The 27069-nt window shown below is 46.4% G+C and overlaps 1 protein-coding gene across 3 annotated transcripts in view; it reads right to left on the minus strand.

Annotated features, from left to right (window-relative positions):
• Positions 1-25284, minus strand: part of ROR2 (receptor tyrosine kinase like orphan receptor 2) — a 229439-nt gene extending 204155 nt beyond the window's left edge. Inside the window, exon 1 of one of the 3 annotated variants that reach the window (XR_007132185.1) lies at positions 25000-25283. Coding sequence is in view for 2 of the 3 variants with exons in the window: in XM_047760486.1 (XP_047616442.1) it covers positions 25000-25087 (88 nt within the window). In the remaining variant the exon portion in view is untranslated. Of the gene's footprint in view, positions 1-24999 lie in introns of all 3 variants that reach the window. The other 2 variants (XM_047760486.1, XM_047760487.1) reach the window with 2 other exon arrangements.
• Positions 25285-27069: the final 1785 nt, after the last annotated feature.

The following is a 27069-nucleotide window of genomic DNA, read 5'->3' on the forward strand; positions in this document are numbered from 1 at the left end:
TCGACTTATATTCCAAACACACCTCAACTCCGGATAAAAGATGACAGAACAAAGACATCTTACTCTCCTCCTACTGAATTCCTCCATGTTCAAGAAAACCTAAAGACCAGCTCAACTCCAACCCACCAGAACACTAAAAACAAACTAGAAACAAACTCACTTCCATGACCCTTCTACTTCCAGTAGCATCTCCACCCAACCCCAGCCAAGAGATGCCCTCATGAGGGGCTCAGGTCACAGGGCTTGGGGGTCGCTGTGTACCAAGGAGCTCTCGCAGGCCTGGCTTCAGCATTTCAGAAACCAGAGAGCAAAGGGGCAGGAAAAGCCAAGCAAATCTGCTACTTTGTTTCAAACGATCAGACTTAGGTCCTAGGGCAACCCATCAGTTAAAAGCAATCTGGAAGTTCCTGTTGTGGCTCAGCAGTTAAAGAATCTGACTAGCATCCATGAGGATGTGGGTTCAACCCCTGGTCCTGCTCAGTGGGTAAAGGATCTGGCATTGCCGTGAGCTGTGGTATAGGTCGAAGACGTGGCTTGTATCATGTTTTGCTGTGGCTGTAGCATAGGCCAGCAGCTGCAGATCCAATTCAACCCCTAGCCTGGGAACCTCCACATGCCACGGGGGCAGCCCTAAAAAGCAAAGTAATAATAATAATAATAATAGCAATCTGGATACCCCCAACCACACCCCAGTCTAATTGGAATCCTAAATAGGGAGAGAGAAACCCAAATACTGTATCTTTAAGAAAAGCAGAAATTCTCATCAGAGAGACACAGGAAGTGTTTGTGCATGGGGTAAGTTCCAGTATGGACTAATGGAGAGTTCCATCAATGAGTTCATTGAAGAGGCAAGGATGAAACTCACATAGAGAGAGCCAAGGATTAAGAGGGTAGATCTGCTGATGACAGAAGTTGTGACACAATCTACCCACGAATGGTGACCCTGAGAACATAACAAACAGAAAAACACGCTCAAAGGTGCAACAGATGAAAATGAACTGAAATAAAAGAAGACAATTACTATTCACCATGGGTCCCAAGAAAAATGGAACCCGATCAGGCAGTGTCAGGGCACAAACTGGTATTTTAAGCCATTGAAAAACATCAAATTCCCCAACACCAGAACAAAATAGACCTCATTCTCTATAAACACAATGCAATGAAATTAGAAAATAACTCCCTAGAGTTAGTAGACGTTCTTCTTAACTCCTGCATCGCAGAGAAAATAAAAATTGACATTATAGACTATAAGGGAAGATACCAACGAAAACATTATGAAACATGTAACAGTCTAAAAGCTGTAACCAAAGCTACACCCATAGGAAAATGTATACCCTTAAGAACTTGCCTCATTTATAATAAAACTGTTCTATGACTCATGTAGAAAACTAAATGAGACTAGCCAGGAAAATTCTGGGGGGAATGTATAAAGGGACAGACTAGTCCTACCAAATACTGAAATTTATAAAGCTGTGGCTAGCCAGGAAAATTCTGGGGGGAATGTATAAAGGGACAGACTAGTCCTACCAAATATTGAAATTTATAAAGCTATGGCTGCTGTACAGCAGAGATTGGGCACAACACTGTAAATCAACTCTAACACAATAAAATAAAATAAAATAAAGCTATGGTAATTAGTTAAAAGTGGGACAGACACCGAATGATCTGGAAATAACACCAAATAACATGAAATTTTTAATAATAAAAAGGGGGGGATGTTTTTCTAATAACTGAAAAGAAACAGGTTATTCAATAAAGGAGTTCAGGGCAACTCACTTCTCTGCAGAGAACTTTGATCTGAATTCCACGTGAATGAAGGATTTAGCCATAAAAAAAAAAAGTCCTAAACACCCCCCCCAAAGGTTAATTTTTTAAAATAATCTTGGAATGGAAAAGAGATTCCAATGTCTGACTCAAAACTCAAAATACAGGAGTTTCCTTTGGGGCTCAGCAGTAACAAACCCAGCTAGTATCCATGAGGATGCAGGTTCGATCCCTGGCCTCAATCAGTGGGTTAAGGATCCTGGGGTTGATTGATGTGAGATGTGGTGTAGGTCACAGGTGCAGTTCGGATCCTGCATTGCTGTGACTGCGGCATAGGCCTGCACCTGCAGGTCCAATTTGACCCCTAGCCTGGGAACTTCCATATGTCCCAGGTGCAGCCCTAAAAAGCTCCCCCCGAAAAAAAGCAAACCTCAAAATACATAAAATAAAAGCAAGCCTACTTTGACTCCATAAAACCTTCTGCATGGAAACAATCACAGGCAATATCAAAAGATAACCCGGGGAAAAATATCTTCATACAATCTGGAGTAGAGCTAAGTAGTCTTAGAAATCGGCGAAACAATTGATAAAAACTAACAAAAATTAGTAGAGAAAGCAGACATCTACTTCTGAGGAAAAAAAAAGAAACAAATGACTTAATGAAGACATTCAGCTTCATGGACAATTTTTAAAATGTCAACGAGCTTCCATCGTGGCTCAGCGGAAACGAATCTGACTAGCATCCCTGAGGATGCAGGTTCAATCCCTGGCCTGGCTCAGTGGGTTAAGGATCCAGCACTGCCATGAGCTGTGGTGTAGGTCGCAGACATGGCCCACATCTTGTGTTGCTGTGGCTGTGGGGTAGGCTGGCAGCTACAGCTCAGATTCAACCCCTAGCCTGGGAACCTTCATATGCCAAGGGTGCGGCCCTACAAAGCCAAAAAAAAAAAGTCAATACAAAGAAGTAATATGCCATTTCTTCCTTTCTTTCTTTCCTTCCTTCCTTCTTTCCTTCTGTCTTTCTTTCCTTCCTCCATCCCTTCCTTTCTTTCCTTTTTTATGGGCACCTCCATAGCATATGAAAGTTCCAGGACCAGGGACTGAATCCGAGCCACAGCTGTGACCTATGCCACTGTTGCAGCAATGCTGGATACTTTTAACTCATTGCGCCCAGCTGGGGATCGAACCCACACCTCCACAGCAACCCGAGCTGCTTCAGTCAGATTCTTAACCCACTGCACCACAGCGGGAACTGCATAACATGCCATTTTTTTGTTGCGAACTTACAAAGACTAAAATGCCTGACAATTTCCAGTGTTGCTCAGTACTTGGAAAAATGTGAAAAGCTCACACACCCTCGTTGGGAACATAACTTGCTGCCACCTTCTGGAAGTGCAACCTTGTGGAATCCATCAAAAATCTATACCAATACCTCAGACCAGAAAAAAAAAAATTCACTTCTGGGAACTACAGATATACAGTTTTATACACACACACACACACACACACACACACATCTCTATAGATATATGCTGTAGAAGAACAGAAAAACCATATGTACAGATGTTCTCTGCAGCTGTTTTACGTAATTGCTAAAAATCACAAGTACCCACCCATATAAGAGACCAGTGAAACAGTGAAATAAAGGGTGCATATCCAAATGACAGATATTAGCAAAGATTTTTTACAATGAGGTGGGTGGCATGCACTACGACGGAACAATCTGTAAGAACTATGGTTATGTGAAAACAGCAAACCTCAGTTCAGTATGGATGGTATAATCTCATTGTATATAAAAACCAATCAAGGACGCTACATCACAGATGAGTCTTGGAAACATTATGTTCAGTGAAAGAAGCCAGATGCAAAGGCCACATAGTGTATGATTCTATTTATATGAAATTGCCAGAATAGGCAAATCCAGAGAGACCGTAAGTAGATTAAGCGGTTGCAAGGCTGGGGGAGGGGCGTTTCCTTTGGGAGTGATGGAATGTTCTGGAACTAGATAGAGGCTATGATGTCACAACACTGCATGTACAAAATGCCACCAGATGTGCTCTTTGAAAGGGGTACTTTCATGTGATGTGCATTTTGCCCTCATTTGAAAAAATAAAAGGGATGCACCCACAAGCACGTGAGCCCAGAAAATGTCTGCAATGAAGTACAGAGACTGGGGGCTGAGCTCATCTGGGACCTCTAGGGGGAACGGGGTGGCCACGGGGGTGGGGGACTGGGGGTGAGATGTGAGAGGGGCTTTTTATTTTACACCCTTCTCAGTTTTGTTTTTCAAGCCATCAGCGCTGGTACCTGGGTTTGGTGGTTTTCTATTGTTTTCCTTGCTTAGTATTTAATCAAAGAATACATGCATTACCCCAATTTAAAATGAAAACAATCCAGAGGAAGCCACATAACGTCCCTGTGGATCACACCCAATATCAGGAGATCCCTCCTGTGAGTATCCGCCTACAGAAAAGACAGAAAGTGGAGTTCCCATCATGGCGCAGCACAAAGGAATCTGACTAGGAACCATGAGGTTGCGGGTTCAGTCCCTGGGCTTGCTCAGTGGGTTAAGGATCCGGCGTTGCCATGAGCTGTGGTGTAGGTCGAAGACGCGGCTTGGATCTGGCATTGCTGTGGCTGTGGATTAGACCCCTAGCCTGGGAAACCTCCACATGCCTCGGGTGCGGCCCTACAAGGACAAAAGGCAAAAAAAAAGGAAAAGAGAAGACAGAAAGTATGTAGTATTATTTTGTGGGAATTTTCACAGTGATTTTTTTTTAAATAAATACTTGTAATTATAAATAGATAACTGGATCCAAGCCAAAGTTCCCTCAATATCCTAAGGACACCCCCTCCCCCCAACGCACACCCTCAAAACTCAAGGCAGGCCTCATTCTACCGCTGGGGAAAAAAAGCAATTATAAAGAGCAGTTTTAAAAACTTAAGCCTGGGCAAATCAACTTATACCCATACCTGGCTTTCTTTCTTTCCTTTTGTTTCATTTTGAATCAGCTTGGCTTTTAGATCCCAAAGAAATTTGTGATTAGTCAACTAGAGGAAATGTGACTATCTTGGAGTTTTTTCTTAATTTTTTTTTAAAGAAGGAAAGTAAATGGGCTCCAAGTTTAAAGTAGAAAGAAAAAAAAAAGCAAGTGAACCTTATCTGAACTCTGAAAACACTTTACTAATTAAAGGTAACTGTGCCTGGGCTCTGCCTTCTGAAACAAAGGATTTTTCTTCTTCCAAAAGGAAAAGGAAAATGACATACTGAATTCAGCAAATAGTGAAGGAAAACTAGTATGTATGTGTCAAAAACAAAAGCTCGCTGGATCTTAAGAATGAAGCAATCATGTGCGTGAGCGTTATTGCTGATACAGTCAGGAAGTTGTACTGGAATTAATTACACATCTCGTTGCCATTCAAAAAAGCATCTTCTGCGAGTTCCCGTTGCGGCTCAGCAGGTTAAGAACCCAACAGTGCCCCTGAAGATGTGGGTTCGATCCCTGGCCTCCACTCAGTGGGTTAAGGATCTGGCATTGCCGCAAATTGCAGAATAGGTGGAAGATGCGGCTTGGGTCTGGTGTTGCTGTGGCCGTGGTGTAGACCTCAGATGCAGCTCCAATTTGACCCCCTAGCCCAGGAACTTCCATATGCCACAGGTTCGGCCTTAAAAAGGGGAAAATAAAATTAAAAAAAAAAAAAGAAAAGCATCCTCCAGATTCCTTCTTATGAAGCTGCCTGCACGTCAGAAGCCCTACCAGCCACTTGGTGCAGGCTGACACCCCTGCATGTGCTGGTCCCTAGCGCTTGTCCTCTGCAGGGCTCCATGCATACACCAATCTTCAGCACCCAAAGGCGCCTACACCCTGTGCCTCTGACGCCTAGGCGCCTGCTCAGGGTCTCCAAAAAGCTACCGGGGAGTTATTTGCCAGCCAGGGGTCCCCCTCGACAAACCCAGGACCAGGGCAAAGTCACTGCCTTCTCCTGTCCACAGGAACTTCCTGCTGCTTCAAGAGCCACCCCTGTGCCCTGGAACAGGACAAAGGTGAGGAAGGAGCCTCTGATCCGGAGGACAAAGAAATGTGCTTCCCAGAGCAGTGCCACCGCCACCCCCACCCCTCATCAGCCCTCAGGACCCACTTGCTCTTTCCTCTCCATTTGGTGCTTCCAGGGCCTCTCCCTGGGAGGCCAGCCTTCAAGGAGTCCAGTCTCCTCCTGCTTCAAAAGTTTCCAGGCCCAGATAAATCACACATGCTGACAGCCATGCCACCCAGCGCCTGAGGATGTGTGCTTTTGTTTTCCTTGTTACCCAGGCTCCCCCAAGGGAAGCAAGGGCTGGGGTGGGTGCCTTGCCTCTCGGGGCCTCAAAGGACCACCTGACTCTTCTCTGACCTCCGGAGCCCCCTCTCCATCAAAGCCTCAAGTCCTCTCTCAAGAGCCAGGCAAGCAGCTGGAGGAAGGTGAAGGGGACAGATGGGCGCCATGCACAGAGCAGGCCCAGACTTAGGGCTGGTCCCCCAGAGGTGCTCTGGAGGCCACAAGGGGCTGGCCTCAGCGCTGTCCAATGTGGATGTGCCCTCTGATACCAGGGGACAACCTGTGTCAGGCCACGAGCACACAGAGGCACCCTGACCACGGCTGACGCTGCGCCTGGCAAGTCTGACTCCTGACAGCAACATTAACTAGTCGTGGGGCTGAGCCCATCAGCTACCACCCCAAGGTTCCCGGGACCCTGCCCCTACCCCAGCTCATCAATAGAAGTGTCCATTAGCAGTGGAACCTTTTCGTCAAATACATTCCTATACATAGATGCTCCAGGGGGAAAAATAAATCCATAGAAAGCAGTGTTTGATAAGTAAGCACCTAAGTTCAGACGTGCATGTATGCGCCGGGCCCCAGTTGCCATAACAAAGCACCACAGACTGAGGGGCTTCAACTACAGACATCTTCCCACAGTTCTGGAGGCTGGAGTCTGAGGCCAAGGTGTGGGCAGAACTGTTTCACCTAAGGGCTCTCTCCTTGGTTTGCCTACGGCCCCCTTCTCCTTCTCCGTGCGTCCTTACCTGGTCTTCCCTCTGTGCATGTTTGTCTTTGTGTCCAAATCCCTTCCCCCCCTTTTTTTGGGGGGGTTTGTTTTTTTTTGTTTTTTTTTTTTGTCTTTTTGCCTTTTCTAGGGCCGCACCCGCAGCATATGGAGGTTCCCAGGCTAGGGGTGGAATCGGAGCTACAGCTGCTGGCCTAGCCAGCGCATAGCAACTCGGGATCCAATCCGCACCTGCGACCTACACCACAGCTCACGGCAATGCCAGATCCTTAACCCACTGAGCAAGCCCAGGGACTGAACCCGAAACCTCATGGTTCCCAGTCGGATTTGTTAATCACTGAGCCACTACAGGAACTCCCCTTTCCCCTTCTTTTTGGTTGAACCTGCAACATGCAAAAGTTCCCAGGTCAGGAATTTAACCCCCACCACAGCAATGACCTGAGCCATAGCAGTGATAATGCTGGATCCTTAACCTGCTGAGCCACCAGGGAGCTCCCAAATTTCCCTTTTGTATAAGGACACCAATCATATGGGATTAGCATCTGCCCTAATGACCTCAATTTGACTGGGTTACATCTGTAAAAACCCTCTCTCCAAATAAGGCCACGGTCTGAAATACTGGAGGTTAGGATAGGACTCCAATATTCTATCTTTGGGGGAGAAACCATGTAGTAAGCTCTTTATAATAAAGTCATTAGTGAGAGCAATGAACTTCCATCTTAATAGCCATAAAAACTTGAAACTAAGTTTTGAAAGTCAGCTCCAATCATATTTTCCACCTCAACTTGTATTTTGCTTTAGTTTCTGAATATCAAGAGAATTCTGATTCTTGTAGCCATTTACAAGGGAAAAGTATTTCAACAGCTCTTAGAGCAGGATTCTGGGCTTAAAGACAAGTGGCTGCTCCCGTGCGCATCAAAACAAGCTGGCCCGAAGCTGCTCGCAGGCACACCACCGGGCTAGCATGAAGCATCCTTGGGGGGAAGCTTTCATGACTGCTCTAAAAAAACCTTAAATACGTTTAGAATGGGATTTGGGTCGAATAACTGTAAAGCCGAGAGACGCCCCTCGTGGAGAATCTGACAACCCAGAGAAACAGCTGACCTGAGTTTCGTGCATCCTCAACCTTCCTTTTCTTTACCCGTTCACAGAACACCCCAAAAGGCAAGATGCGCCCCTGAAGAGCTTGTGAATCACTTACGAACTTCCACAACCTCCTAAACAAATTTGAATTCCCCCATTTTTCCTTCCTCTTCCCCTCTGGCCAGAGCAGGACAGGAACTCTCACAAAGCAAAGAGAAAGATGATGGGAGAGAGGAAAGAACTATGTAACAGTCCCTACTGATTTATTTAAATGTGAGGACATAGGAGTTCCCCTGCGGCTCAGTGGGTTAAGAACCTAGCATCCATGAGGATGCATGTTACGATCCCTGACCTCACTCAGTGGGTTAAAGGATCCAGGGTTACCATGAGATACAGCGTAGGTAGTAGATGCGGCTCAGATCCAGCGTTGCTGTGGCAGCTGCAGCTCTGATTCAGCCCCAGCCTGGAGACTTTATGCCTCGGGTGCAGCCCTAAAAAAATAAATAAATAAATAAATAAAAAAGACCAAAAATTGAAGACATAAACATCTTTCCCAGGGGCTTACAGACAGGATCCAGTAAAATAATCCCTAGCACAAACAATAGAACAGTATCAAGAATCCCGAGGATTCCTATCTCCCCCGGGGGGAACCTCTGTTATTAGTCTGACAACCCATTTGTTATCATGTGACGTGTAGATTAGAGACCTTATTCTAGAGACTGTTATATCCATAGAAATAGGAGAGGGAGGTAAGATTTTTTAGATCAACCCCTTGTAGCACATATGCAATTTGATTTTCTTCCCATCTAGGAACTTGATTTGAAATCTTCCTCTGTTGGCATCCACAGACCTGTATCTTCCTTTGAGCTGCTGCACAAAAATTCGGAGTTGAGACTTGGTGCACCGTTCAATTATTTGTCTCCGATTAAAAGTCATGTCAAAAAATAAATAAAAAAAAAAATAAAAGACATGTCAGTATTTTCAACTTTCCACTATTAGAAATGGTGCAGCAGGGAACAGCCTGCCTCCCAGGCATGCTTGTATTTTTTTTGGGGGGGGGGCAATGAAATTAATTTATTAAATTAATTATTTTTAAACTCAATTTTAAAAACCTCTTTTCAAATACCTCAGAACAAATTCCTCCCTGCACTTAAGGCAGTTATTTTTAACTATTCCATGTATTTTTTTTTTTAGAACAGGCCACTGAATGTGTATTTTAAATGTCACAAGGAAGGTCTTCAAAGTGGTAACTTACACACCACAGTGACACCTTCCCCAAATCACCACTAACCTGCTCCTTATGACCCACTTCAGACCTGAGGCAAAGCTGCCTTATCATTTGCATCTTTTTGGATCCTAATAAGCCCAAACTCTTTTCTTAAGTTTTTTGGCCTTTTGTATTTGTTTTTCTCAAACTGCCTGCTATACTCTGTGTCCTTCTTTTAACTGAAACATTTTTTTAAATATACAAGTTCTTTTTTAGATTCTGGATACAGACCCCCCTCATCTGCCCTATAAACGCATTCCCTCCAGAGTCTGGATTTCCAAGTGGGATGTCAAACCCCGCACCCCAGGAAGCAGAAAGCGAGTTTTGTGTTGTGTGGTTGATGAGAACGGGGGAGGTGACAGTACACACTTGACAGCTAAAATGCCTTTCTCCCTCTCTTTATGCACCTGAATACCCTTAGTGTTAATGAGCCCAGGGCTCTGAGAATGGTGAACTGGCCCTCTTACACAGGGCACTTTTCCTGGACGTGGTCATATTTGCACCCCACTAAAAGAGGGGTCCAGAATGAAGGGCTGAGAAGGGCTGGATTGGACACAGCTCCATGAGACCTTCCCTGTGCACCTCAGACACACCACACACCTCCATCCCCCAAGGAGGGTACCCAGGCCAGTGCACCAGGACCTGGCTCTGTGGGGGTCCCTCCAAAGCAGAGTGCCCAGAGCCCTGGAAATGCAGAGAAGCAGCACCTACACCTGCTGGAATTTGGAACATCAGACGCAGCGGGAATCCCGGGATCTCCTGAAGGCCCTTCTGATGGTGAAAACCAAGGTGTTTTGTTGTTGTTGTTGTTGTTTTAATCTTTTTAGGGCTGCACCTGCAGCATACAGAAGTTCCCAGGCTCGGGGTGGAACTGGAGCTGCAGCTGCTGGCCACAGCCACAGCAACACTAGATGGGAGCTGCATCTTTGATCTATGCCACAGCTTGCAGCTGAATCCTTAACCCACTGAGCGAGGCCAGGGATCGAACCTGAATCTTCATGGATACTAGTCGGGTTCTTAACCTGCTGAGCCACAACGAGGACTCTGAAAATCAAGGTTAATGGGCATATGGCCTGGGTCCTGCTGCAAACAAACCAAGTGTAAAAGGCCATTTTCCAGGAAGCTGGGGAAGCCGGGCAGGGCTTGGGTATCCGGTAACACTTGCCTGTGATAACAGTACAGAGATTATGTGGACAACAGTTCTTACCATTCATGCTGATGTATTTACAAATAAAAAAAATTAAAGCTGGGATCCATTAAGTGGGTGGGAAGAAATGAGATGAAATTAACAGAACGAGGTACCTGTTGAAGCTGAGTGAAGAATACATAGGGGTTCATTGTACCAGTCTGATTGTATGTACATTTGAAGTTTTCTATAATATAAGGCTAAGGAAAAACATGTTAGAAATTCTGGCAATCCAGAAATTGGACTACGACTTGGTGATTTTCCTATCTTTTTTTTTTTTTTTTTTTTTAGTATCTTTTCTAGGGCCGCACCCTCGGCATACGGAGGTTCCCAGGTTAGGGGTCCAATCGGAGCTGTAGCCGCCAGCCTACGCCACAGCCACAGCAGAGGATCTGAGCCGCGTCTTCGACCTACACCACAGCCCACAGCAACGCCGGATCCTTAACCCACTGATTGAAGTCAGGGATCGAACCCGAAACCTCATGGTTCCTAGTCAGATTCGTTAACCACTGAGTCACAACGGGAACTCCTGATGTTCCTTTCTTGACGAAGTGTTGTCTGGCTTGAAAGGCCCGAGAAGCCTGCCCTGCCCCATCTCTGGGTGAGTTCAGACACCACTGCCCATAAAATTATAACTGTTTGTTTTCTTTTTTTTCCTTCCTATGGTCACATCCGTAGCATATGAAAATTCCTGGGCTGGGGTCGAATCAGAGCTGCAACTGCCGGCCTACACCACAGCCACAGCAATGCAGGATCCATAACCCACTGAGGGAGGCCAGGAATTGAACTAGCATCCTCATGGACACTGGTCAGATTCTCAATCTGCTGAGCCACAGTGGGAACTCCCCAAATTATGATCGTCTTTCTCTTAAGGGAATTTACTAATTCTATTGTTGATTCTACCAGCTCTAGTCAGTCACACATTTGTATCAATTAACATAATTTTGGTCCGTTATTTTGAAATAATCTCAAATTTCCCCCAGAGTTGGACGATCCATGCACAGACCTCGCTTATACGCATTACCCAGATTCACTCATTTTTCACCTCTCAGCCCACGTGCTTCATCACTCTCTCTCCACACTCACACTGTTTATCCTGAATGGAGAGTAAATTGCACACATCACGCCTTTACCCCTTAAGTATATATCTCCTAAAACCAAGGATGTTCTCTTACAGAACCTCATCTGTACAATTAAAAAAATTCAGGAACGTGAACTTTTATCTCCGCATTCCAATGTCATCAAAGGTTCCAACGATGTGCATGTAAGTTTTCACTCCAGCCCAGTCCTGTCCAGAATCTTGCTTCAAATTTACTGGTCTCGTCCTAGAATCTCCTTTAAGTTGGACTCATTTCTGAGCTTTGTCCTTCATGACACTGACATTTTTCTACTATACGCCAGTTCTTTCATAAAATGCCTCTCCGGTGGGGCCTCCTGGGGTTGGCACCATCCAATTCAGGATCCGCATCCCCAGCTGGAATGACGTCCTTACTGTTCCAGCTGGAATACAGGCTAAGTGGCATCCTTACCATAAAGACGAGGTCCACTGGCCCACAGTGGTTTTGTGAGCCTTGGTCACCGAGTAAGGTGTCACCTGCTTTCTCCGGTCTGTAGTCACTAAGTGTGCCCTTGCAAATAAGGGCTCTGTGGGGAAATACTTTGATCCACCAACACCCTCTGCCCCGCATCAAACAGGGCCCTATTTAATTGTCTTCCACATTCACTGAAGACTCTTGTCCAAATCAACTGCACAATTACAAAATGTAATTAAAAAAAAAAAAAAGTCACCTCACCTTTATTAACTGGCATTTTATTGTATGGAAGTGCCCTCCCTTTACCCTCTCTTCCATTCACTGATGTAATATAATAGGATAAATAGTGTCCCCCAAACTCACATCTACCCAGAAGTTCAAACGTGACCTTACTTGAACATAGTTTCTGCAGAAGTAATGAGTTGAGGCTCTCAAGATGAAATCATTCTGGATTCAAAGTGGGCCTAGCATCCATATAGGAAGAGAAGAGATAAAACTGTCACTGTATGCAGATGACATGATACTATACATAGAAAACCCTAAGGACTCAACCCCAAAACTACTTGAACTGATTAATAAATTCAGCAAAGTAGCAGGATATAAGATTAACATTCAGAAGTCAGTTGCATTTCTGTATACTAGCAGTGAAATATTAGAAAAGGAATACAAAAATACAATACCTTTTAAAATTGCACCTCACAAAATCAAATACCTCGGAATACACCTGACCAAGGAGGTAAAGGACTTATATGCCGAGAACTATAAAACTTTAATCAAAGAAATCAAAGAAGATGTAAAGAAATGGAAAGATATTCCATGTTCCTGGATTGGGAAAATCAATATTGTAAAAATGGCCATACTACCCAAAGCAATCTACAGATTCAATGCAATCCCTATCAAATTACCCATGACATTTTAAACAGAACTAGAACAAACAATCCAAACATTTATATGGAACCACAAAAGACCCAGAATCGCCAAAGCAATCCTGAGAAACAAAAACCAAGCAGGAGGCATAACTCTCCCAGACTTCAAGAAATACTACAAAGCCACAGTCATCAAAACAGTGTGGTACTGGGATCCAAACAGACAGACAGACCAATGGAACAGAATAGAGAACCCGGAAATAAACCCTGACACCTATGGTCAATTCATCTTTGACAAGGGAGGCAAGAACATCAAATGGGAAAAAGAAAGTCTATTCAGCAAGCATTGCTGGGAAACCTGGACAGCTGCATGCAAAGCAATGAAACTAGAACACACCCTCACACCATGCACAAAAATAAACTCCAAATGGCTGAAAGACTTAAATATACGACAGGACACCATCAAACTCCTAGAAGAAAACATAGGCAAAACACTCTCTGACATCAACATCATGAATATTTTCTCAGGTCAGTCTCCCAAAGCAATAGAGATTAGAGCAAAAATAAACCCATGGGACCTCATCAAACTGAAAAGCTTTTGCACAGCAAAGGAAACCCAAAAGAAAACAAAAAGACAACTTACAGAATGGGAGAAAATAGTTTCAAATGATGCAACCGACAAGGGCTTAATCTCTAGAATATATAAACAACTTATACAACCCAACAGCAAAAAAGCCAATCAATCAATGGAAAAATGGGCAAAAGACCTGAATAGACATTTCTCCAAAGAAGATATACAGACGGCCAACAAACACATGAAAAAATGCTCAACATCGCTGATTATAAGAGAAATGCAAATCAAAACTACCACGAGATACCACCTCACACCAGTCAGAATGGCCATCATTAATAAATCCACAAATAACAAGTGCTGGAGGGGGTGTGGAGAAAAGGGAACCCTCCTGCACTGTTGGTGGGAATGTCAACTGGTACAGCCACTATGGAGAACAGTTTGGAGATACCTTAGAAATCTATACATAGAACTTCTGTATGACCCCGCAATCCCACTCTTGGGCATCTATCCGGAAAAAACTCTCCTTAAAAGAGACACGTGCACCCGCATGTTCATTGCAGCACTATTCACAATAGCCAGGACATGGAAACAACCCAAATGTCCATCGACAGATGATTGGATTCGGAAGAGGTGGTATATATACACAATGGAATACTACTCAGCCATAAAAAAGAATGACATCATGCCATTTGCAGCAACATGGATGGAACTAGAGAATCTCATCCTGAGTGAAATGAGCCAGAAAGACAAAGACAAATACCATATGATATCACTTATACCTGGAATCTAATATCCAGCACAAATGAACATCTCCTCAGAAAAGAAAATCATGGACTTGGAGAAGAGACTTGTGGCTGCCTGATGGGAGGGGGAGGGAGTGGGAGGGATCGGGAGCTTGGGCTTATCAGACACAAGTTAGAATAGATGTACAAGGAGATCCTGCTGAATAGCATTGAGAACTTTGTCTAGATACTCATGTTGCAACAGAAGAAAGGGTGGGGGGAAAAATGTAATTGTAGTGTACACATGTAAGGATAACCTGACCCCCTTGCTGTACAGTGGGAAAATAAAAAAATTATAAAAATAAAATAAAATAAAATAAATTTAATTATGTCCCCCCCCAAAAAAAATAAAAAAAAAATAAAGTGGGCCTAGGAGTTCCCATGTGGTTCAGTGGAAACAAATCTGACTAGCATCCATGAGGACGCAGGTTCAGTCCCTGGCCTTGTTCAGTGGGTTAAGGACCTGGCATTGCTGTGAGCTGTGGTGTAGGTTGCAGATGTGGCTCGGATCTGGAGGTGCTGTGGCCGAGGTATAGGCCAGCAGCTACAGCTCCAATTTGACCCCTCGCCTGGGAATTTCCATATGCCATGGGTGTGGCCCTAAAAAGACCAACAAAAAAAAGGTGGGCCTAAACCCAATAACAGCTGTCCTTATAAGAAGAAGGGACACAGAGAGACATCTAGGAAAGAGGAGCATATGTGAAGATGGAGAAGAGATCGGAGTGATGCTGCTACGAGCCAAGGAAAGCCAGGAGCCACCAGGAACTGAAAGAGGCAAGAAAGGATTCTCCCTCAGGGCCTTCAGAGGGAGCAGAGACTGCTGACACCTTGATTTTGGACTTGCAGCCTCCAAAAATGTCGGTTGTTTTAAGTCACCGAGTTTATGATACTTGGCTATAGCAGCCTTAGGAAAATAGCACATGCATTTAACTACAGTTGCTCCTCAGTGTCCCTGAGGGATTGTTCCAGGACAATCTCCTACCCCCTCACCCACTACTGATACCAAAATCCAAGGTTGTTCAAGACTCTTATGTAAAACAGTGTCGTATTTACTCTAACCTATGCACATCTTCCCATATAATCATATCATAAGATGTTATGATTCCCACAGCATCTCTAGATGACTTCTAATACCTAATGCAACACAAATGTTTTGTAAATAGCTATAAATACAATGTAAATGTTATGTAAATCACTGCCAGTTTGCACCCAACTCAAGTTCTACTTTTTTAACTTTCTGGAATTTTTAAAATTTTTTTAAATTTTTTGGCCTTGCTCAGGGCATGCAGAAGTTTCCGGGTCAGGAATGGAACCTGCACCACAGCACTGACCTGAGCCACAGCAGTGACAACACCAGATCCTTAACTGCGAGGCCACTAGGGAACAAATATGTTTGATCCATGGTTGGTTGAATCAGAGAATGCCAGACCTGCAGATACAGAGGGCAAACTCTATTTATTTACTTATTATTAGTGTTGAGTTATAGATTTCTATTTTGTTCCATGTATAATCCACGCTTGTCCTTATTTATTTGATGCTTACATTGTCCCAGATTTGACCACTGGAACGCTTCTAAGCTGGCCCCTGTAAATTTGACATGTTCCCACTACTGATCACTTACTTCCTACCACAAGAATATGCTCCTGGCTCATCTTGGAATTTTCTCTGTCCTGGCCCTATAATCAGTCATTTCTCCAAGATATTCTAGTAACTATAATGTGTAACAGTATTTAGAAACCAAGCTCTGGACACTAAGAGTGCTCATTGCAAATGAGGTGCTATGAAGTAACTGTTAATATAGTTAATGAATAGGAAAATTTTACTTGTGAATATGAGTTTATAATTTTAATATATACTACTTTTTTCCTTTTTTGGCTGCTCCTGCAGCATATGGAGGTTCCCAGGCCAGGGATCAAATCTGAGACACAGCTGCAACATATGCCACAGCTGCGGCAATGCCAGATCCTTATCCCTGCGCCATAGCTGGAACTCCTTATACTATTTTATACACATTATGTGTATATCAAATGCTAAGTTATATCAATCTCTCCAACTTCCAACCCAACCCATCTGAGTTCCTCCTTGTCTTTCCTCATTCCTCACTTGTATTTCCCTTTTTCCCCAGTGGGAACCCTGGTTCCAATGCTACCCACACACCTGATTTGCCCAATCCTACAATTTAAACAAAAGTTTCAGAATGATAACATCCATACTACCATGAAAAACAAACCTACTAAAAGGGCAAGATTGTTTTCAGGTTTGGTTTGGTTTGGTTTTCCTCTAGACTGAGGATATATGGTCAAAGTCCTGGGTCCCCATTCACTTGAACTAAGTTTCCCTTGTCAGTGTGCTTATGGTATTCATTTGCAGTGTAGTTGAGTTTATTTACTCATTTGCATTCAGTTTTAGTTTCCTGCCATCTTCAGGGATTTAACTTTACCTTTTGACATGTAAAACATTAACATGTTCCTAAAGTCAAAACTATACCAAAAAATGAGACTAAGAATAGAAGGAAACTTTAAAAAAAAAAAAAAATACTGTAAAGGAGTTCCCATTGCGGTGCAATAGAAATGAATCTAACTAGTATCCAAGAGGACGGGGGTTCGATCCCTGGCCTCAATCAGTGGGTTAAGGACCCGGCGTTGCCGTGAGCTGTGGTGTAGGTCACAGACAAGGCTCCGATCCCAAGTTGCTGTGGCCGTGTGTAGGCCAGCAGTTGTAGCTCCAATTCAACCCCTAGCCTGGGAACCTCCATATGCCGGAGGTACAGTCTAAAAAGACAAAAAAAGGAGCTCCTGTCGTGGCACAGTAGTTAACAAATCCGACTAGGAACCATGAGGTTGAGGGTTCAATCCCTGGCCTTGCTCAGTCGGTTAAGGATCCGGCGTTGCCATGAGCTGTGGTGTAGGTTGCTGACACGGCTCAGATCCCGAGTTGCTGTGGCTGTGGCGTAGGCTGGCGGCTATAGCTCTGAGTAGACCCCTAGCCTGGGAACCTCCATATGCCACGGGAGTGGCCCTAAAAATGGCAAAAAGACAAAAAAAAAAAAAGCATAACGTTGGAAGTTCTAGACAAACCACATTAGGCAAAAATAAGAAAATAAATAAAAGGGCTTCCAGAATTGGAAAGAAAGAAGTAAATTTATCTCTGTTTACAGATGGCATCATCTTACATACAGATACACAAAAATTCTATTTGAGCTAATAAATTAAACAAACTTGTAGGATATAAAATCAAAAAGCAAAATCAATCACGTCTATACACTAACAAAAATCAATCCAAAAACGGAAATTAATAAAACAATTCCATTCACAAAAGCGTCAAAAAGAATATATACTAGGAATAAACTGAATTAAGTGGATGAAAGACTTGTACACTGAAAACTACAAAACATTGTTGAGAGAAATTAAAGAACATCTAAATAAATGGAAACATGGCCTGTGTTTGTGGACTAGAAGACCTATTAAGAGGCCCCTAAAGCAATGTGCAGACTCAGTGCAAACTTTATCAAGGTTCCAGTGACATTTTTTGTAAAAAGAGAAAAATCCATCCTTAAATTCTTATGGAATGCCAAAGGATCCCAAATAGCCAAAACAATATATACACTTTTTTCTGTTTTTTTAGGGCTGCACCCTTAACACATGGAGGTTCCCAGGCTAGGGGTCAAATTAGAGCTGAAGCCACTGGCCTACACCACAGCTCATGGCAACACCATATCTTTAACCCACTGAGCAAGGCCAGGGATCGAACCCACGTCTTCATGGATGTCAGTCGGGTTCACTAACCGCTGAGCCACGACAGGAACTCCAGACAAAACAATCTTAAAAAAGAAAACAATGTTGGAGCACTCATATCTTGATTTCAAAACATACTAAAAAGCTGTGGAAATCAAAACATTGGCATAAGGACAGACACATAAACCAATGGAACAGACAGCCCAGAAATAAACTCTACATATGCAACAAATGACAATGATGCCAAGGCCATTCATTTTTTTTCCTTGTCCTTTTTTGGCCACCCCGTGGCATATGGAGTTCCCAGGCCAGGGATCAGATCCGAGTCTTAGCTGTGACCTAGTCCACAGCTTCGGCAAGGCCAAATCCTTAAGCCCCTGTGTAGGGGCAGGGCACTGAACCTTCGACCCAGTGCTCCAGAGACACCACAGATACTGCTGCACCACAGCGGGAACTCCTGCATGTTTTACTTTAACCAAAAAAAAAAAAAAAAAGAAAAAAGAAAACTGAGGTAACCAATGTCACTTTCTAGCTTCTCCTTCCTGTGTTTCTTTCGGCAAAATAAGCGGATGCACAACCAGCCAAATCCCTCCACTCCTGCCCTCCCTTCTGGTCTCATGTTCACTTAAGACAGAGCTCCCCCGTCACCATCTCCTCCTACAGACTTACTGTGGTCCTTACCTTTTCACTATTTTAAGCTGCTCTCGAAACACACCCCATGTTATACAAAGACTGTATGACATGGTGACCTGGGGGGTTATTTCCCTGTGTTAGAAAATACCCAAATTCCTTGGAGTTCCTGTCATGGCTCAGTGGTTAACAAACCCGACTAGCATCCATGAGGACGTGGGTTCAATCCCTGGCCTCTCTCAGTAGGTTAAGGACCTGGCATCGCCATGAGCTGTGGTGTAGGTCGCAGACACGGCTTGGATCTGGCATTGCTGTGGCTGTGCTGTAGGCCGGGGGCTACAGCTCCGATGAGACCCCTAGCCTGGGAACCTCCATATGCTGCAGGTGCCGCCCCAAAAAGACCAAAAAAAAAAAATTCCCAATTTTCAAATGTTATTTCCAAATATTCTATAAGAGTTGAAGACATAAAATAACATTCTACACTAGGGCTTCAGAGGCAGACACTCAACCGGAAGTGACCCAGAGGCTGCACCTGAAAGCGTTTTCAACCTGTGGCTCCTTTCCTACACCCCTCTTACCATCCACGTGTGGGTTGCTCACTTTCTAGATGGACTCTAACATCTCGTTCAGTTCCTCACATCCTCCCCCAAATCCTACTCACTCTCCTTCCCCATGCCGGTTGTCTGCCAGGACTCAAAATGTTATGTGCCATCCCTCCTCCAGATCCCTAAGGAGTGAGTGGGCTTTGCCTTCTGACTTAGCGTCTTCCCAGGATGCTCATCAACCAGGACCTCCTCTGGGAATCCCCCCAACAAATTCAAAACCAAGTCCCTCGATTCTTCATGTACCTCCTTTCTTGGGTGCAAACACCACCGTCTAACTGCCCATTCCCCACCCCCAGCATCCCCACCCCCAGCACTCCCCCCCCCCCCCCCCGCCCCCCCGCCGCCGCCCCGCTGCTGCCAAATTATCTCCTAAAACAAGGCTGCAGCTCACTATCCTTTGCCCTGCTTATCACATCCCATCCTGAATTTGCCTGGGAGCTAAGATCCTCACACTCTTGACATCACACGTTTTTCCGCTACTCTGAGGATGTTGCTCTGGCTGCTTTTAGTTCCTACTACCTCTTCCCAGGTCAGCCTCTCTCTCAGTCCTTTGCTGTCTGCAAACACATTCCACTGCATCCCACGAGGCAGTTATCGGGGTAAATGAGAAGATCTCGCGAGGGTTGGCCGCTCTCAAGCGTTATCCCAGATCTTCTGCTCTCTCCAGGAAGTCTTTGGAAATTCTTAGCTGATGCCCTTAAGACTCGGTTCAGACTTCTCTGTGAATTCGTCCATGAGCATGTCCTTAAATGTCACCTCCCCACTCCCTCTTCATCCCCTTCTGTGATTCCTTTCTCCACCTGGGAAACTGCTTTTGCCCACACCCCTCCCCCCAACGTGCCTGGCATAGTGCAGCTGGCAAGTCTCCTCAGCCTTTCTGGTGCAGGGAATTCTTTGAATCCACACTTTAAACCTTCTTCCGGTGGCATTTGTTTCCTTTCACCACTTGAAGCTCTCGCATTACGTCAGACTCAGCTTAATTTGAGTAAACAGCCATCACTTGCACCATTTCATGGGCTTTTTTAAGGGCACTGCAGCCATGGGGTCGCCCCTCCCAAAGTCAGTCAGGCACACACGTGTTCATAGAATCTTGTCTAGCCCCTGACATGCAAATTCTTACAAACTGACATTTCCCCAAAATCAGCCCTGTATGGCGTATGCTAGTTTTGTTGCCTTGGTCAACACGCAATCTGCTAAGCCCCTTTGGAGGCAGGGCCCTTTGTTTCCACAGATTAGAGCAATCAAGTTCGTTTTTGTCTTCAAATTTCCCACAGTCAACAAACAAAACTCTGAGCAAACAAGATGAAGCCCCTCCTTGCTCTGGACTCCACAAGACATTTCTGAAAGAAGTGATAAGCACACAGACTCTGGACAAAGAGCACAAGTGATGGCCAACAGAACTTCCTGCAATGGTGGCAATGTCCTCTATGTACGTGGGCCATTCGAACCACCTGCCACAAGCAGCCACTGCAATGCAGCTAGTGCCATGGAGGAATTCCATCTTTCATTTCATTTCAGCTTAATTAATTTTAACTTACAGATGCATGAGTCTAGCAGATACTGTAACCCACAACAGAAGGCTACAATGAGGATTTCTGTCTTTTGACTGCATGTTGGATTAACTAGCCCTCCAGGAGGACACTGGGGTGTGGAAACCATTAGGCTGGGGGCATTTGGGACTTGGGGGAAACCCTCCCCCACTCACAGAGGATTTGAAGAAGCAGCCACATTCTCCCCAGATAACATCTCCAAAGTGACAGCGTGCTTACTGAAGCTCATTCCAATGACAATTAAAGACACACACACCACCACATCCCACTGGAACTTAAGACTTTCTAGAGGACCAGCCACTCGGTCTAATTAGGCTGTAATTATTTCCTGCCCTTTGGTTTTTTTGATTTTGTTGTCGCTGTTGTTATTTCAGACATAGAATTTTAAAAAACAAAAACAGAAGTCCCCAAAATGGTATATACAAACCCACACCAAAACAATTCCTTCGTTTTGAAAAGCCTTCCCAATGTTGTTCAACAATTCCGTGGCCACTCTGTTAATATGATTTTAAACAGATCACACCCCAGACATATTTTATAACAACTGCACATGCAAGCAGAGCTGTTCCGCCCTTATTTCCAACTTTCCAACTTGGCAAGGCTCCTCGGCAAAACCAAATAAATACATGCTAGGAGAAGGAGGCCGGTACAAACCCTAGCCAGAAGCAGCCATAATTAATGTGGGCCAGAGCTACTCTTGTTGCTTAGATTTTTACTTCAAAACTCAATAAATCCACACTGCCCACTAAACTCCTAACAGTCTGTTACAGTGATGCAGTCCCGACAACACAAAACCAAAGAACCCAAAAAGTCACTGAGAAGCAATGTTTGCAAAACCAGTCCTTTTACCCCAACCATCCTTAAACGAAATTGCTATTGGCCATGTAAAATCCAGGCTTAACCAGTAGCACTTCCTCTGCAAAGCAAAGCCCCCGGGTTACTCTGCTTTGACACCATCCATGCATGGTATTCATGGAGCGCACCTGGCAGTCACCACAGGGTCCCCCAAGAAGGAAATATCTTCATGAGGATTTTCTTTACCAGGAACAGAGCCACATCACAGCCCATAAGGAGCTCCCCGTGGGGGCACAGCAGGATAAACCCAAAGCTTCACAGCCCAGCCCTTCTCCAGGTGGGAACCCCAGGATGCTGCTGGTCCCCCTCCAGGTTCCCAGGGAATGGACCAGGTAAACACCAAAAGGCCCCTGACATCAGTGAACATCTTAGAAGATGGTTCTAAACCTTGGGTGGAGACAACAGTAGCCCACTCTCTTTTCCCTGACTACAAATTGGAATTATATAATTACAGCCCTCCCTGGGAGAAGAGTTAGAGTACACAAATTTCCTATACTTAAGCAGAGTAGCCAAGGTTCTGCAGATTAGGGAGGCCAAGCCTTTCACATCTAGTTCCCATTTCAATGATAATGATAACTTCCCACATTCTGGCCTCCCCTGGAATGCATTTTAAAAGACTGCCACTTCTGCAGCTGAAACCTTGCTTTAGAAATCCCACTTTAGGGGATTAATCTTCCCTACCTGTCAGACAGGCTGTTCCCCTACTCCTCCTGCATTTCTCTCCCATTGATCTCAAAAAAAGATTTCGGAGAATAGGAGATAAATCCAAACTCTGCCAGGTTTAAATGTCCTGGAGGTTAAACCGAGGCTAAAGAGACACAACATTCATGGGGAACAAGTACTTTACTGCAAATCACACCACCACAGAGCGACATGCAAGCACCAATTTCCATGGAACCTGGGCCAAACAATAGAAAAATGGTTTAATGATAAAAATAAGAAAGTTATTTCACATTGCCTCCTAAATCTGCAGGCTACCCTCACCAAAAACCACTCCTGGCAAATGCACATTTTTAAGCCCATTTTGCTTTTTGGCATGCAAAATATTAAGCAGTTTCTTGTCCGTTCTCTAACTATGACTTGCTTCGCTAATTAAGAGTTCAGCCTCACAAAGTAGAGCCCCCCTTGGTCACCCATCACTGTTTCTATAAACGCTTTAGTACAGCAGCTCACACTGAATGTCACATTGGGTCAGTGGTGTTCCTTGTCTCAAGATGGCATTTTTTTTTTATCAAGTAGCCGAGAGGGTTAAACTCTCTCTCACTATTAAACACTGAGAATTTTCAAATGTGTGCTTCTTCTTTGCTTGGTACAGAGCCATAATAAGAAAAACATGTTGGCTTCCTATATAGTATATAAAACCTTTTCTTTTTCCACAAAGTCTTCTTATTCAAGATGTTTTCGTTTACTTACTTCCAAATGGATCTCTATCATTATTTATTACCACCATCACTCCAGGGATCTGAGCCAGAAGTAAACATGGCACTGTCAAAAGCCGGGGAGGGAGGACCCCAAAACTCCCAGCCCATCCTACCCAGGCAAGGCATAGTCTCAAATCAAGTTTTTGTCTCTTTAGAGAACAGAGCCGCCTATAAAAATGTAGAACGTATATAAATCCTCTTGGAATAAGCTTTTCAACATAGTAACTTATGTTTTGTGTATAAAATACTCTCAAATTACAAGGATTCCTCTTCACAGCAGAAAAGATGCCAAACACCCAAATCTCCTCTAATCATAAAATTGTATTCATATTTCGAATATGATTATGTTCTTTGAATTTTCAGCTAACCTAGCATTCCAGAAGGAGGAGAATTATACACAGCTTCCCTACTCTCTCTTCATAGAGATTATTCTTTTCCTGGAAAAAGAAAATTCCCTCCACACAGGGTTCAGAAATTAACGAAAATAACACTGGTTTGCTTTGTTCCTCAGAGATGTCTTAAACTCGACTGGAAACGACGGCAACGTTTAAACTACTCCGCCCCAAATGAGCAACTTTCCAGTTCTTGTTACAACCTTGATTTAAGCAACAGACCCATCATCCTTTCTCAGATCACCCACCTCCAACTCCTCCTTGGCAAACGCAACTAAAAACCGCCCCCGGCCACAGATTTGCGAGGTAGGTTTTGCCTGGCAATTAACCCCCGCGTGGCCACTACGCAAACGCTGCGCAGTCGCCAGTAGAGTCCCAGCGTTAAGCCCCCCTCTTCCCTTCCCCACAGGGAAGCAACTGCATCCCCTGACTCGAGAGCGGGGAAGGTTTCTAGCGGGGCGGGGGCAGTTGCAGAAAACCGCAGGGATGTGGTTAGAACCCCACAGACTGACTTAGAAGATCCAGTTAACTGACTTCGCACCGTGCACCCTGAGCGGTTTATGCTTTAAGGAACAGCAGCAGAAACGCAAATCCCCTTCCCAAATCAAGTGATCAGGGATGTCTGACGTAATCAGCTCTTGCTTAAACCTAACTAAACGCCCCCCAGGAAAGGGCCCGGTCCTTGGAGCACGCAAATGGCAGCCGAACAGGAGAAAAGCTTGGCGCTCTTCTTGTGCCTGTCGCCTAATTCTCACCTGCCTCCAGAAATGCGGGCGCAAAGTACAGAACGGGCGACGCTGAGACCCACTTAGGTGTAAGGAGCGTCTCTCACATTTCTGGGACTTGAGGCACCTCAACCTCCAGACCTGGAGGCGCAGCCGCCCTCCCCAGCAGAGGCAGTGAGCGCGAATCCCGCACCGGGTGCCGGCCGGGGGTGCCCCCAAGATCAGGATGGCGTGGTCCCCTCTAATCAGGCGGCAGCTCCTGTGCGCCCCAGGGTCCACGCAGCCCAAATGCCCGCGACCCTCGAGGAAAACGCCACTCGGGAGCCGGGTCCGCCCTTCCAGCCCGCCTGAAGGAGACCAGGTCCCCCAGTAGCTGAAAAGCCGCCGGGGGACCCCCATCCCAGGCACAGAAAACGCCACCTCCCGGCGGTGGGGGAGGGGGTGAAGGGCCAACAAAAGGGAAGCCAAATCCCCTTTCAACCAAGTGGCGGGGATCGGGAGGTGCACTTCCCTTAGCCTGGTCCCACCCGGCGCCCGCGCTGGTGGGGAGAATCTCGCGTATACCGGGGTGCCGCTGTCCGGGAGCCCCGGAAGGTAACCTTGGCGAGCAAGGCGGATGCAAGGTCCTGAGAACCTCGGACACTTCTGCAGACCCGGGGCTGGACCGCATTCACACTCACGACCCTCGGAAACCCCCGGCAAGGGGCTCCTCCCGGGCGCCGGCGCCGCCCGCCCGGCCTCTGGAAACACTTAGCCATCCCCAGAGCGCGCCTTATTGAAAGCAGCCCCGGGCAGCGGGGCGCCGGCTGGGGAACGGAACCCAGGCGGGCGCTGAGGGGCCCCTCCAGGCACCCCTCGCTCGGGAGCACCGGCGCCGGCGAGGCGGCCGGAGCAGGGTCGCGAAGGAAGGGACGGACGCGTGAGCCCCGAACCCCCGTCTCACTCACGTAAGACGTGCTCTAGGGCGGGCGCGGACCAGCGGGTCCTACCTGAGGTCCCCGACACGCAGAGTAGGAGCGCGGCGGCCGCCCAGACGGCCAGGACGCACAGCAACCGCAACGGTGAGCCCCCGGCCATGCCGCGGGCCGTGGGGGCCGGGGCGCGGGGACCGGCGCGGCGCGGGGTCCGGGCGCCACCACCCCTGTCGGCCGCGCGTCCGCTGCCCTTCCTCCCGGGCGCTTCGTGAGTTGATCCCTTTCGAGGAACTCGTGGTCCTCCTCCTCTCCCCGCCCGGATGCGCCGCTCGGCTCCGGCCTCCCGGACGAGCGCGAGGGGCGGATCGCTGGCGAGCAGGGAGGCAGGGTCCCAGGCTCGCCCGCCCCGATGGGCAGAGCAAGTCCGGCGCCAGCGCCCCCTGCCGGAGGGATATGCCTGCGACGGGAGGGGCGCGCGGGAAGCAGGAGCTGGGACGGTGGGCAGCCGCTAGTCTCGGGAGGTGCCTCTCCGGCCCACTCTCGGGCCTGCACCTCCACACGCTTGGCCGCAGAGGTGGAACCTTGGGAGCGTCCAGCCGGACCTTGTGGGGCCCGCCCTTGGCGCAGAGACGCCCGGGACAGTTGACACCCACCCTTAGGAGCCGGGACCCCCAGGGGCCTGGTCATAAATCTGTAACTCAGAATGACTCTGCGCCCCGCCGGCCACCACCGAGCAGATCAGAGAAAGACCTAGTCCCCCAAAACCAGCGACGCGGGAGGAAGAGAACCAAAACATGCAAGGAAAGTAACAGGTCACGTCCTTGCCGGCGCCCTCCCGGGCCCCTCTTCGCCCTGCTACACTCAGTGGGGACAACTGCGACCTTCCAAAATGCTTAGAAACTGTGAGAGTAGAGCTGCGTGGAAGGAGCCCTCGGGAGCGCGATGCTATCTGAAGCCACCGCGGCTTTGGGTTTACTGTTAAAAGCAAATTGTGTAATTTTACCCATTAAAGGCAGAACTCTGCAGAGCCCCAGAACATGCAGAAGTAATTTGCTTCACTTGTAAAAGACATCTTGAACGCAATTCAAATAGCATATTTTCTTGCTTATTCTTGGTTTTGCTTTAACACATGCAAAGGTCTGGAATTGGAAGGCCTGACCCTCCTGTTTGTAACTTAGGAATTTTCTTTGTTTTTGCTCTCTTGAAGAAAGGAGTCAGAACCTCGGGGGTCTGAGTTGTTTGTTTTGGGAGATTTATCTTTTAAGTGAGTATCAAGCAGTTTGGCTTTTTTGCTCAAGTACCATTTCCTGCTAGTTAGGATGAATTCGGGAGAGTCCCGGCCTTGGGTGCTAGGCCCTGAGACCCCTGAGGTGCCCCCCCCCCCGCCCCCTGGAACTGCCCCCTCCACCGCCTCCCACAAGGCAGGAAATAAAAGTCCTCTCGCTGTGGTCTGCTGGCAACGTGGCTGAGCCGGCCCCGCCCACTACCCCGTTCGAATTATTTAGGCCTCTGTCTCCGCCCCGAATCTGCTTAGGGAATGTCTCACACAGTACTCACTCCTAAAGCAGACTGGGGACTGGGACTGTGGCTGGCCAGGGGCAGCCAGGGATCCAGGGGCGAATGGGAGAAGATGGTAAAATCATTATCCAACTGCGGCGACCCCGCGCACAGCTGCTCCTCCGGCCGCCGCTTGTGTTTGTGCTGGTCTGAAAGGGGGCTGGGAGGCGAGGGGGCTCTTCCCGGTGTTGTGTGCAGACTGCCAGGTGTTTATCTCTGGGGTTTTTCTCCCTTTTCTTCCCCTGGGGGCCCTTTAAGAGTAAATAAGCCTTTCAGAGTTGGTCTGGAAGCACTAGTTCCAGACGCTGCCATTCTGGATCTGGTGAAAAACAAGACGGGGCGGCCGTAAAGGTCCTATGAGCCTTGCCTTCAAAAAGCAGTTAATCACCCAAGCTTTGTCCGTTCTGTGGGCCCCTTTTTGCTTTCCACTGCATGTGCTTGAGGTTGTGCTTCCAGAACCATTGGGTGAGCAGCTCTGACACTTATTCTTGGTGTGTACTTTGGAGAAATCATGCTTCAGCCCCCTCATCTGTGTGCCATTTTCACATGACTGGGTTCCCCACAAACCTGACGGGAGAGTTTAAACAG

The sequence above is a fragment of the Phacochoerus africanus genome, chromosome 15, assembly GCF_016906955.1.
Source record: "Phacochoerus africanus isolate WHEZ1 chromosome 15, ROS_Pafr_v1, whole genome shotgun sequence".
Lineage (NCBI taxonomy): Eukaryota > Metazoa > Chordata > Mammalia > Artiodactyla > Suidae > Phacochoerus > Phacochoerus africanus.